Below are 12,780 nucleotides of genomic sequence, written 5' to 3' on the forward strand. Positions count from 1 at the left end.
TTTAATAGAGGTTTACTTTGGGTATTGACAGGACTGTTCCTCCATAGTTGGAGGTGAACTCGAATGATAATAGGTTGATCGAAGGTGGGATGTTGGGGAGGTCAAAGTAGAGCGTGCTGTTCAGTCGGCTCTTGGGTACAAGTATCTGAGACAACTGTTATGTTTGTTCGCGGGCGAGGATATTGTTAGGAACTAAAAGTGATCCATGGGTCACGCCATGACTTAGTACTTACGAATTGATGTGACAGTAGCTCATTCTTCTGATTGACAATGACACAGCTGATGGTGATTCCTTTCACTTGGGATCGCACACCTTCGTTGTCGTCGTGCGAGATGATGATGCTCACGCCCTTGACTGTGACGGTCGAATCGATGCTGATGTGGATGGTCCTTGCAGACTTTTGTGCTGTGATAATCTTGGACAGGTGAATGGGATTGCGCTTGGGCGTCACCGATGATACCGAGTACAAGGTATTCTCATAAAGCTCTTTGTCGCTTGCCTCGAGGGGGATTGACGATGAGAGGAACGATGGAACCTCACTCAATGAGTCGTTGTAGTATCCATGCACTGCTATGCGTCCTAGATGAAGGAATGGTTTGACTGGCTCGCTGTTATCGTAGGTCAGGAATGTTGGAAGGTTGGGCAGAGTGAATCGCAGTGAGATCACTCTTGCCTGGCGTGGCTGTGGAAGAATATATGAAATACAGGATTGAGGTTGGATGACTATGAATGATTGAGCGAGTGAGTTAGTGAGTGATTGGATGCTGATGAGGATTGGATAACATACTTTGGCTTGGATTGGAACTCCATCCATTTGGTTGGAACACCCATGGTCCAACAGACTCCATGTCGCTCTGACAGAGATTCTTGCCAATCTTGATGTCGACTGATGGCACGTTGTAGTTGTAGTAGCCGAGCGAGTCGACAAGTAGTGTGATCGAGTAGACTTGCGAGTCATAGGCCAGCACTATGTTGACGTCCACCGAGTTGACATTGGGTGGGGCGTACCAGAACATGGTGAATGGCAGCACGCCAGGTGGCAACAGTATCGTTTCGATTGGTGGCGAGTTGATGTCCGTTGGCACTGAGTTGAGGATGCCACTCTTGGGATACTCGGATAGCGGGATCAGCGTCTTGTACAATGAGTCGAACGAGTGGTTGGGCTGCGACGAGGTGTTCTGTTGGAGCTGGTGCAACACCCTCTGGTAGAATGTGAGGTTGAAGCTGGCCAGATCCTTGTAGTAGATGTTGTTGGCTTCCGCCATGCGCTTCAGGTACGATTCCTGCTTGGCGATGATCATCGAGCAGTTGTTGCAGACGGCGATCGGCTTTGTGCTCTCGTACTCGATGATCTTGACCGTGGCGGCCGACATGCACGACGGACAGAAGCGCTTGTAGCAATAGTTGCACTGCTTGTGACGGAACTTGTCAAAGTATCCAAGCTCCTTGCCACACTGCGGCCTCTGGCACGTCCAGCTGGACGACTGCTTGTTCTTGGTGTTCTTCCTGATAGAGTGCTCGATCTTCTCCTCACGCTCGAATATGAATCGCATCGGATTGACCGAGTTGCAAGGGATGCCCAGTTGCTGTAACAGTTTGTCACGCTCCATCGGTGTGACGTTGAGCTGTATCCTCCTCATCTCGAGCTCCAATGCCTCAACGAATCCAAGTCGTTGAATGTGCGCGCTGTTGTTGTTGCTTCCACTACTACTACTGCTGCTGCTTCCATTCAGGACAGTCTGTAGCTCCTGCTCATAGAGCATAGTTGGCGTGTTGGAGGCTTCGGCGCCACGCTTCCTGTGTGATGATATCTTGAATGTCTCGGCAACCTCTTGCGAGTTCATCTCCTCCATGAATGTCTGACCGCCACTGTAGTCTCTGATGAGAAGGATCTCATTGGGGCTGCCCATGTCTGGGCTCTTGTTGCCCGTCTCTGGCGCTGACTCTGGCGCACCATTGCCAGAGTGTTGTAGTTGTTGCTGTTGTTGTTGTTGGAGCTGGGTCGAGTTGTTTGACGCGGTCAGGTTGGCAGATGCTGTGGTCGCGGCTGTGATGTCTACACCCTTCTCACATTGTAAGATTGATAGGATGTTGTTGATCTGATTGTCAATGATTGTGTCGTACAAGTTGCCGTTGCCATTGCTATTGCCATTCATATTGCCAATGCTCTCTGATGAGTATGTCGGTCTGTACTCGCCATTGCTACTGGCGTGAGCCTTGGAGTGCTCGGTGCCGGCGGCGTCGCTGTCCAAGATGAAGTTGGTGAAGTTGTCGTAGCCATTGTTGCGATCGACAGAGCTGTGTCGGGTACTCTCGATCCGGGCCACTTGGTCCGCGGTGCTCCTGTGTACGTTGGCAACAGGCTTGACTACGCGGTTGGAGTAGTGTCCAAACACTTCGATCTTGCCAATGGTCAGAGGGAGGTTGTTTCCCTTGAATATAATCTTTACAAAGCGGTTGAAGAAGCGGTTGGAGGGCGTAGCGGTAATTCGCAGATCGTCGGCGATCGCAGAGTACTGATCCCACGGGCCGTACGGCAGGTGGTAGGACAGCTTGGTGCCGGTCGTGCATCGTGGGATGGCCACATCCTGAAGCACGACGTGCATGTCGTTGTGATAGTCGCCCAGCAGCACGTCCATGACCTGCGGGTACGTGTCGCTGTTGGTGCCATGTGCCACAGTCAGGCAGAGCTCGGTGACGATGCATGGCTGCGAGAGGTATATCGTGACGTCTGTGTTGTTGGTGTCGCTTGGGAATATCCAACTAAAGTCGTCGATTTCGCGCACCAATATCGATGGGCTCAGATTGCTCTTGGCCAGTATCGTTGGGATGGAACTAACACAACTGACTGGCGCGATTGAGATTGTGTAAGAAGGTCGCTCGAGCTGGAGGCCCATGTTAGACGGGAAGAACCTGGACCCCAGCAAGCCAAGGAATGTCAAATACTGCTTGTTCCTATTCTCCTCTTGATATGTGTTTGTGTACTTGCGATGGAATGACTGTGGATGGGATGGGTTAGCGATGATTGATTGATCGTGCGAGTGAACAAACACATACCAATAGATGGTTCATTGATGTCAGAGACACACTGTTGGTGAACTCTTGCATGATCTTGGGCTGCTGAACTGAGTTGTGGTGGTAGAGGATGTTGCATACGTCAGAGCTGGTGGCGTAGAACTCGGTGAGAGGCTGGAAGAGACCATGTTGCTTGTGTGTGTTGATCATGTAGTCCAGAGTGACATTGTTGGAGAATGTGAACATGTCGTTGAAGCCGACGCCCAGTGCGCGACCCATCAGTGCCACCAGTTGGAACGAAGTGAAATAGGTGGCGATGTTGACACGCTCCAATGACTCGAGACAGCTGTACTTGATGATCTCCTTCTGATGGCTGAACTGTTCAAAGACCAGCTTGCGATCGGTCGGGTTGATGCTGTAGTCCACGTTTGGTGTACCGTGCGTCTCGTGCTGAAGCGACGAGGCGCCGCCGTCGTCATTGACCACTTTGGCAACGCCCTTTGAGAAGCCAGCAGTGTCCATCAGCTCGCGCATTGTGTTCCACAGCGACTGAACAGTCTTTGCCAGCGACTGGTTCTTCAGACACTGGGCCCAATCAAAGTGGACGAGGTTGAGATTGAGGTTGATCAGTGACATGACGCGCTCGACACCTTGCTGGTACAGCTGCGCCAGTGGGCCCTCCTGCGTGTCGTCCGCGCGCAACAGGTTGACCAGATGGATGTTTGGTAGAGACATCTTACTGGGCTCATACATCGATTGGTAGTGCTGTAGTAGGCCGGCAAAGTATTGCTCGGAGCCCTCGAACGGGTTGTCCTTGACCTGTATATCTGTGCTTTGGTTCTTCTGTCGAGATCGCCACCACAAGGGGATGGTACCACGTCGCCAAACATTCGATGTCCAGTTGACGGTTGAGGAGGGCGCATTGGAGGAGTTTGACGACATCGACGTCGATGTCTGTTGCGCCTTTTGAATCTTCCACATGATGAGCTCGCACTCATACTCGTTGGCTGCACCTGCTCGCTCATTGATGCCATGTCCAAAGGAGTAGGTCTCGGGGTTGAGCTTTGAACGCTTCATGATGTAGCAGATCGAGAGCGACTGTGATGCCACCGACTTGATCGACACGTAGCCCTGTAGCAGCACGACGCACAGATGTGACAGCGAGAAGGTGTCGAATGGGCGACGCAGCCACTCGTTCCACGTGAATTCTGAGCAGTACTGGTAGGGCGTGTTCTTGTGTGAGGGGAAACAGCTGGTGAGGTCGTAGGTCTCGCAGAAGAAGTGTGTGCCGTCCAGTGGGTAGGCCTGCAGCTGTTTGAGTACAGAGGCCGCAGTCTCGCTAGAATCCTTTGTCGCTGCTGTGCCACCTGTTGACGAGGACATTGAATGTTGTCCCTGGCCATGGCCGTGGCCGTGGCTCGATGCCGTAGACGAGGTCGACGAGCCCAATTCAGACGTGCCATAATAGGCTTCGCTTGTTGATGATGTAGATGCGGACAAGGGTTCGCAAGATGATGCTTGTCCACCACCGTTGATGTTGTTAATATTGTTGCTGTTGTTGCCATTGGCGTTGCGAGATGATGATGAAGAAGCGGCAGAGGTGAATGATGACAAGTAGGACAGTTCAATCTTGATCCAGCTGCTCTCTTGCACCATGAATAGGGGATGCACACCAAGCAGCTCACCCTCTGATCTGATCTTGTTGGCCACGAGCAGGTAGGCGGCACGCTCGCCAATGATGTAGCCGAGCAATGCTGACACACGTACCTTGGACTTGAGATTATACTTCTTCTGTAGGAAGGCTGTTGCCTGACGATGATTTGGGAATAGATCCAAGCCTGGCAGGCCCTCATACATCATCAGGCCGCACCTACCATCGATCCTTATAATCTGTGTATCTCTTCTAAATGACAATGTGGACACAATGAACTGAGATGAATGTGTGTCGAGAGTAAGTATCTCTCACTTATGAGTTGATGAATGATTGAATGATCACATCACATACATAATCACCATGTGCACTATCATATATATCATGATATGTTGATCGTATTGTTGTCGCACTACTATTACTACTATTACTATTACTATTACTATTACCTATACTATTACTAATGTTGTTGTTATTGTTCTGTTGCTGTGATGATGATTGTTGACTTGTCCTTTGAGGTTGTGTTCCTCCTCCTCCAGACTGTATATCCGATGAGTTTAGTGATGATCGCATGATAGGCGATGTATCCATCATCAAGTGGCACTACTCTTATAAGTGTTTGTTTGTTGGTGATTATATCTGTCTACCTATTGATCGTTGTTTCTTCTTTGCACAATATATAATAATGATGTTGTGATTAAATGAAGTAGCAGTAGGTCAACAGTCGACTAGTCGAGTCGTCTATGAATGAATGGATTGCGCAATACACTCAACAACAACAACAATGGAATGGGGCTGATGCAATGTATGTAGTGTCTGTCACAAGTTGCCTGACTCTGCGATGAATGAATGAATGAATGACAGACCAAGAGTGTTCACTCTACCTTTCATTCATTCACATCTATTTTCAAACAATCCACGAACCCAAGTCTTTGATAAAAAAGGACTCCTCCCATTCAACCCCCCCACTAGATATTAGTTGACGCGTCCCTTTGGGCCAAGCCAATCAAAGTCACTTCCATTCGGAGATACAACAACTACAAAAATACGACTACTACTACTATACATTTTATATATTATATATAGGATTGAATAGATGATGATGCCATCACAAAAAGAATGCACAAAGACTTCGAAGTGACTCGGCCTTGATCGTCTCGCACCCGAATCCAAATGTTTCCCGGATATCCATTAGTTCACCATCGACTGTCAATGGTATACTACTGTTGCGAACTTGTAGAATGAGTTCTTTGGTCTTGCAGTACTGTAAACAATTCTTGTTGTCGGCCAAAGGCATGCTTGGGGCGTTGATGTTGTTGGAGTTGGAGTAGTGGTTGGAGTTGGTCGAGTCTTGTATCTTGTTGTCCGCAATGATATGATTGGACATTGATGCTGGTCTCTTTCCATTCCTACGTTGTTTGTTACTTGACTCATCGTCATGTGACATTGCAGTCGCTGCTTCACTTCCATCATGATGATGTTGTTGTTGTTGATTGTAGTTGCTAAGTAGTTTGAGCGATGTATTTTGATTTGGCACGGGCTGGAAGATCCATTGCAAAAGCTGACTGCGCTCGGATTGAGTGCACACCAGCAGGTCGATGAATCCATCGGAGAGATGAGAGTAGGGCAGCACATTGAAGTCTTTGGAGAGGTGTGTGCACTTGCCAGCGATCAGGAACGTCATGCCTGCTGGGTTGTCTTCGGTCGATCCCTCGATGGACTTCCAGTTGGTGATGTCGTTGATCAGTCGCTTGCCCTTGTCCGATTTGTACACTGTGTTGCAGCCTCGGCAGTTGCTCTTGCTTGAGCAAAAGTGGTGCTGTTGCACGTCGCCGTCACGCGACTCGACGTTGGGATGTGTGGCAGCGGCCGCCAGATCGTGCTCAAAGTGGTGCGCAGGCTCAAAGTAGAGCGTCGAGTCAAAGTGTTTGAGTGGCAGTGAGATGAAGTATGAGTACATTGATGAGATGTACGGTTTGAAGAACTTGGTCCATCTGATGTTCTCCTGGACCTTCTCGCGAAAGCTGATGATGCCCCATCCAAAGTACAACAGGCTATATATCTTCTTGCTATCATTGTGCGCCGTGAATGCGTATGACGGTTCGTTGCTAGTGACTTGGGCGCCCATGTTGTTGTTGTTTGGTACGTATATATTGTTGAAGCTGCTATTTACAAATGTGAAGTCGTTGATGATGTTTGTGTTGTTGTTGCTGTTGTTGCTGTTGTTCATGTTGATGTCGATCACCTCGTTGTTGTTGTTGGTGGCGCCATTGTCATCAATGATGCTCTGATGTGGTTGATGTTGTTGTTGATTGAGATCGATTGGGGAACCAGGGGAGGTGTGATCGGACGCTGGTCGTTTGAAGAAGTTGAGATAATCATTGCTTCGGACGTCCGTCGACTGACCATTCGTCTGCGGCATATTGATGTCCAGCGTCGTCGTCTGTGTTTTGCCACCTTGTCCACCATCATCACTGTCGTCTTCAGACGCATCTTCACCGTCGCCATGATTGTGTCGCGTCGCCACTGGGGCAGGAGGCTGCTGCTTGTGTGGATAGATATACTGATTCTTGTTGCGCACGGCTGACAGAGACATGACGTCGACATAGTGGATGGAGCCATTGATGATGATGTCCGCAGCCTTCTCTGGAGATGTGATGCCTATTGATGAGGCAAAGGAGTTCTTCTCGCCAGCGGGTATCACGCCAATTGGTATGTGGCGCGCGATGGACGAGTCATCCCTACACAGCAGTCCGTTGACCACCTCGTGTATCAAGCCATCACCGCCCACACATACAATGCCATCGCAGTCCTTCTGTGACAGTTGGGATGCTATCCTATGCGCATCATACTTGTATCGTGTTTCTGACACGTGTAGATTGATGCCTCTGACCTCGAACAAATGTCTAACACTCTCGAATATCTTTGTCGCTCTATGATCACCGCTCACCGGATTGATCAACACCACCAAGTTCCTATGTACACTATTACCTCTCGTTATCGATTCAAGAGTGATGTTCTGATCTGTTGTCATTGTCGTTGCGTGTGTAAGTAAGTGATGATTGATCGAATGAATGAATGATTGGTTAATGGATTTGAATGAACGAGTGACATACCTTTGATACTGGGACGATTCCTCTTACGTCCAAACAAGGGTGTTATACCAGTGAGTCGATAGGTCGATGTCCAATGTGCAAGTAGAAGATAGAATGAGAGGAGGAGTGCGTACAATCGATGTACAGGTAGTTTGAGTGCTTCTATAATGACACGCTTTGTCAATGCCAATGTACTATAGTTATTATTATTATTATTATTATTATCAACATCATTACTATTAACTATATCATTATTATTATTATTATTATTGTTTGTTGTCTGTTGTTGTCTTGTATTATGTATCAGAGTGTTTATATCGGCACTTCCACGTCTTGCACCAGGAGTAACAGACACTTTACTCTTGCCTCCATTGATGTTTAACATCCTACAAGTATTATACTATCTATCTATCTACGTATATCAATTATTGCTTGGTTGATTGAATGATTGAATGAGTGAAATGAATGAATAGATGAAGTTGATCTCAAGTTGATTGAAGTTTGGAGGTTCAAACACACTTTTGCGAGATTTATTCAAAGATTTAGAATGGAAGTGCGGCAAACGAAGGTCGGCTAGTGAATGTGGACATGTACTTAGAGTTCCATGATGTCATCCGGATCCTTCTGTACCTCACGACTTCTCTTCCTCAGCTCACGCTTCACAGTCTCCTCCATCTCAACGTCACGCTCAAGTTGTGATTCGTTACATGACTTGTTACATCCAACAACTGGACATCCAACTGTCTTTGTCCTCTTGAGCATACTAAGCATAGCATCCCTCGAGTAAGTATGTCCACATGTTACACTACAATGATTGATTGATTGATTGATCGAGGTTGGACCATGTAAGTTCAGTGAGTCTTGCGAGACCCAGATGGATGGGGAACACTTACGATTTGACTGGATTCTCGAATGGCTTCTTTGTCAATGGACAGATAATGTTTACAGTCTGTGATGCAATGAAGATATCTTCGTTGTCTACTCCATCTTCAAATGGTTCCGTATGATTCACTTGCTGTGTATTGTGTTGTGTGTTAGTGACTGATCGATCGCGTTGTCCATCAATGACCTCGATGCCTGTATGACCTACCCATATCTTCTGCTTGTACTCTTTGAACTCCTTGTATGACTTTAACTTATCTGCCTCCTTTGGTACATTAGTAAGCATTCCCTCCTTCTTGAAGAACTCCTCTGCGTCCCTAAACTGTATCTGTGCATTTGGATTGGCCTGTAGTTGTCTCTGTATTCATTCCGTATTTTAGTCATTCATTCATTCAATCAATCAATACTATCTATTCATTCAATCATACCCTTGTCGTCTCTACATAATTCTTCAATGCTGCCAAGTCCTGTTTATGCTTATTGACAAACTGCTCCAAGTATAGAGTCTTTAGAAATACATTATCCAGTTGACTGGACTGTTGTGTTTCGTTGGCATCCATGTCAGTCAGTCAGATGTTAGTCAACTGCGTACAGGTGTAATGATACACCATGTCATGTCATGTGATATCTTACGAATTCATATTGTTCATTCTCGTCTTCACAACTCAGTGCGGCACTAAGTGCATTCTGTCTAGTTGTAGTGAAATGTGGTAAGAGCTTAACATAGGCTCTCTCTATCTGATCAATGTCTGTTGCCTGAGGTAGACTGTCCATTCCTGTCTGTATATATTATATATAAGTTATATCTAATCAAAGTATAATAAGTTTGAAACGAATGAATAAGACAAAACGGCGCAAAACCTAGAAATTGTCGATTTTGAATGAAACTGACACAAACACAACAACCTCAAGCAAGTTCAATGATTCATTCAATTTATTCATTTACTCGACAAGTACAATGGACCTGTTAACACAACTACAAGATAAGTTAGATTACTTGTTCTTGGTGTTTGGTACTTGTATTGGTGTGTTGCAACGTGATGCCCCACCATCACCATTCGATCAGCAGTCCGTAGTCAACAATCAGGAGCATCAAGAGCGAGTTGTAAAATGGAATGAACAGACAAAGGACATGGCGATGCAGGTGATAGAGACATCCAAGCTTATAGAATCAATAATAGACTCACTGCCTGGCTTCAACTGCACCGAGCCAGAGCAATACCAACGACTAAAGGCACTCAATGCCGAGACCATCGAGACATCACAGCAACTCGAACAAACAAAGAAGGAAGCAGGTAAGCAAGCATGTTTGATTGATCGATTGATTGATTGATTGAATGAGCATGGATATTGACATTGATGTTCGTTATACCAATATAGAGTTGATGTTAAAGTTGGTCAAGGATGCGATAAGGATGCTCTCGAATGAATCACAGAAGATATAACATTGCATTGCCGCGACGCGATCAACTCAATGAATGAAAGAGACCATATGGCCTCATTGTATATTAATTAATTGATGGATAACTAACAGTAGTGATTGATCAATCATACTACAACTTTATTGTGCCTTTTGTTGCTTGGCCAATGCTCTCTTGCGCTGCGAGGCATGCATGTCAAAGACGGACTTGACAGCGATGAACTCTGGGAGGTTGGTGAGCACAAAGGTCTGGATCTGGTGTGACCAGTAGCCAGCGGTGACCTTGTCGTAGCCAACGGTGTTGAGAGCGGAGCGAGCGAATGCGTTGGGCAATGGGATCATCATTGAGGGCTTGCGCACCTTGGACATGTTGCTGACGACGATGCCTGGGGCGACGCACTGGACAAAAATGCCCTTTGAGATGTACTCGTTGTAGAGCGAGGTGGAGAAGCGCTCGACGTAGGCCTTGGTGCCTGCGTAGACGGCGAGCAGGGGCATTGGAGCCATGGCCGAGATCGAGGAGATGTTGATGATGGCACCACGCTTGCGCTCCAGCATGCCCTTGAGCACGAGCTGGGTGAGGATGGTGAGCGAGCGAATGTTCAGGTTGATCAATGCCTCGATGCGGTCCTGTGGCAGCTCCTCCAGGTACATTGGGTAGTCGTATGAGATGCCAACGTTGTTGACCAGCATTCCGACCTCAATGTCGCGCAACTGGTTAGAGAGGGCGGTGTAGGCGCCATTGTCCGAGACGCCAAAGTCGAACGAGATGGTCTTTGTCTGGACCTTGAACTTCTCAGCAATGACGGCAGCCTCCTGAGTCAACTTCTCCTTGCTTCTGCTGACCAAACAAACGTTCATTCCACGCTTAGCCAACTCATGGCAGTATGCCTTTCCAATACCATCTGTGGCACCAGTGACAACTAATGATTGATTGATTGATTGRAATGTGTCAGAGGTCTGTCGTCGCTATCTGCGTCTATTGATCGAATGGAATGATTGAATGAATGATACATACCAGCCCATTGACCATACTTCTTGACGTTAATTGGTGCTCTAATTGTGAATGCGTAGACAAAGGACAGCAAATGATAGAGGCCCTTAATGACCACAATCAGGCCAGCAACCCAACATAAATCTCCAAGTGATACCATTGTTAACGCTTATATGTGTATGAATGTATAACAACAAACAATATATGTATGTATATTAGATGATCGATTTGATTGATTGAACGTCGCGCAAGAATGAACTTGATTTGAATCAAGTGGTGGCATGTCCCAGCACAAGTCAAAAAGAATGAAGTTCGGTGGCGGAGAACTATTGTTTGGCGAGCCTCTCGATTATTGACCATGATTGGTCTTTGGTATCAACGTCACCTACTTGGATACATAACAATCGATCACCCTTGTCATCTTGCCTTCTAACCGTCAATTCATGTGTTCGCCACTTATGCTTTGTTGAGAACTCAAGAAGATTGATTGTGTCTCCTTCCAAGTCATCACTATTGCCGTTGCCATTGGTCTGGCCAACATCCTGTTGCTGTGGCATGTTACGTGATGACCTTTTCCAAATGCCTATTTTCCTCATATCCACTAGTTTACGCTTGACCTTTTGCATCTCCCTGGTTGATTGATTGATTGATTGGTGAGTGAGTGAGTGGGATGATTGATGGATCGAATGGACACTTACAGTTGATCGATATGAAGTATCTTCATTGATGATACCTCATCCTGGACAAGTAACCTTCTGATACCAGTTCCATCGGACACTTCACATTCCAACTGACCTTTGAATAGCATCTGATCAAAGTCAATGCGTGTACAATGACATATGGCCACATTGTCATTGATACATGATTGACATGAGTATGACAACTCCAATGATATTATCGATGTGATGTCTGCTACAACTATATACATGACATTAAGATCAGATGATCGATTGATATCACATAATGATACATTCTTCTTGTTTGTCATTGTGTCATTATTGATAGGAGCTGGTGGGATAGCTCGCGAGGTAGTCGTGGCATTGTTCTCAATAATGTATGAAGATGCACGACTTGAGTGGCATATGTTGGCACTGTTGATGCCCTCACCTGATCGTATCCTCATGTCGGTGAAATGTACCGAACGGCCAGCCCTAAATCCACAACAATACTCCTTCAAAACCACATACATGATGCTTGATGAGCCAGCTTGTTCAACACAGGCGAGCACCAATGATCGTTTGCTAGTTAATGTATGATTGATTAGTATGTGTTGGCGGCTTGGAGTCAATGTCCGAGATTGATTGGACATACCCTTTGCCATTGATCACAATATGACTGGATTGGATTGTTGCCTGGAATGAGACATGGGAATATCGATGCTTGACTTCCATTTGGAGAAGGTCTATAATCTTGTAATGTTGTTGTGATAATGATGCCATCTGCATGCCATCCAACAACCTAGTGGTATCAGTCTTGATAGCAGGAATACCAAACATTGTGATTGAATCTTGGCAAAGATGTGGAGGATATAGACTGTTTGATAACAAGTCTGCGCAGAGTGCTATTGATCGCATTGTGTTGGTGTTGTTWATTTGAGGATATTGACATGGTGTACGCCAGATCAATTTGTCGAGTGTCAAACTTGCGAAGTTGTTGAGTGGCGCTATCACCAAGGGCCGTGCAACCATCGATGCTGTAGAGATGCCTTTCATGGAGAATGGG

General features: G+C 46.5%; 6 protein-coding genes across 6 annotated transcripts; 1 reads left to right on the forward strand and 5 right to left on the reverse strand.

Annotated features, from left to right (window-relative positions):
* Position 1: 1 nt before the first annotated feature.
* SAMD00019534_093270 (hypothetical protein) lies at positions 2–5,240 on the reverse strand (the record flags this gene model as incomplete). Its single annotated transcript, XM_012895252.1, has 5 exons — positions 2–154; positions 234–724; positions 789–3,000; positions 3,059–4,945; positions 5,022–5,240. The coding sequence occupies 5 exons, from the start codon at positions 5,238–5,240 to the stop codon at positions 2–4; spliced, it is 4,962 nt and encodes a 1,653-aa protein (XP_012750706.1).
* A 535-nt stretch (positions 5,241–5,775) lies between these two features.
* On the reverse strand, positions 5,776–8,147 carry SAMD00019534_093280 (hypothetical protein; the record flags this gene model as incomplete). Its single annotated transcript, XM_012895253.1, has 2 exons — positions 5,776–7,691; positions 7,784–8,147. The coding sequence occupies 2 exons, from the start codon at positions 8,145–8,147 to the stop codon at positions 5,776–5,778; spliced, it is 2,280 nt and encodes a 759-aa protein (XP_012750707.1).
* Positions 8,148–8,356: 209 nt separating this feature from the next.
* Positions 8,357–9,204, reverse strand: SAMD00019534_093290 (hypothetical protein; the record flags this gene model as incomplete). Its single annotated transcript, XM_012895254.1, has 4 exons — positions 8,357–8,567; positions 8,656–8,777; positions 8,853–9,002; positions 9,073–9,204. 4 exons carry the CDS (start codon positions 9,202–9,204, stop codon positions 8,357–8,359), a joined length of 615 nt encoding a protein of 204 aa, XP_012750708.1.
* Positions 9,205–9,602: 398 nt separating this feature from the next.
* Positions 9,603–10,089, forward strand: SAMD00019534_093300 (hypothetical protein; the record flags this gene model as incomplete). Its single annotated transcript, XM_012895255.1, has 2 exons — positions 9,603–9,939; positions 10,025–10,089. 2 exons carry the CDS (start codon positions 9,603–9,605, stop codon positions 10,087–10,089), a joined length of 402 nt encoding a protein of 133 aa, XP_012750709.1.
* A 116-nt stretch (positions 10,090–10,205) lies between these two features.
* Positions 10,206–11,218, reverse strand: SAMD00019534_093310 (hypothetical protein; the record flags this gene model as incomplete). The annotated part of the gene is made up of 2 exons (XM_012895256.1): positions 10,206–10,987; positions 11,083–11,218. The coding sequence occupies 2 exons, from the start codon at positions 11,216–11,218 to the stop codon at positions 10,206–10,208; spliced, it is 918 nt and encodes a 305-aa protein (XP_012750710.1).
* A 166-nt stretch (positions 11,219–11,384) lies between these two features.
* SAMD00019534_093320 (hypothetical protein) lies at positions 11,385–12,554 on the reverse strand (the record flags this gene model as incomplete). The annotated part of the gene is made up of 3 exons (XM_012895257.1): positions 11,385–11,688; positions 11,757–12,299; positions 12,370–12,554. 3 exons carry the CDS (start codon positions 12,552–12,554, stop codon positions 11,385–11,387), a joined length of 1,032 nt encoding a protein of 343 aa, XP_012750711.1.
* Between the last annotated feature and the right edge of the window lie 226 nt (positions 12,555–12,780).

Source organism: Acytostelium subglobosum, assembly GCF_000787575.1.
Source record: "Acytostelium subglobosum LB1 DNA, scaffold: scaffold22, whole genome shotgun sequence".
In the NCBI taxonomy this organism is placed as follows: Eukaryota; Evosea; class Eumycetozoa; order Acytosteliales; family Acytosteliaceae; genus Acytostelium; species Acytostelium subglobosum.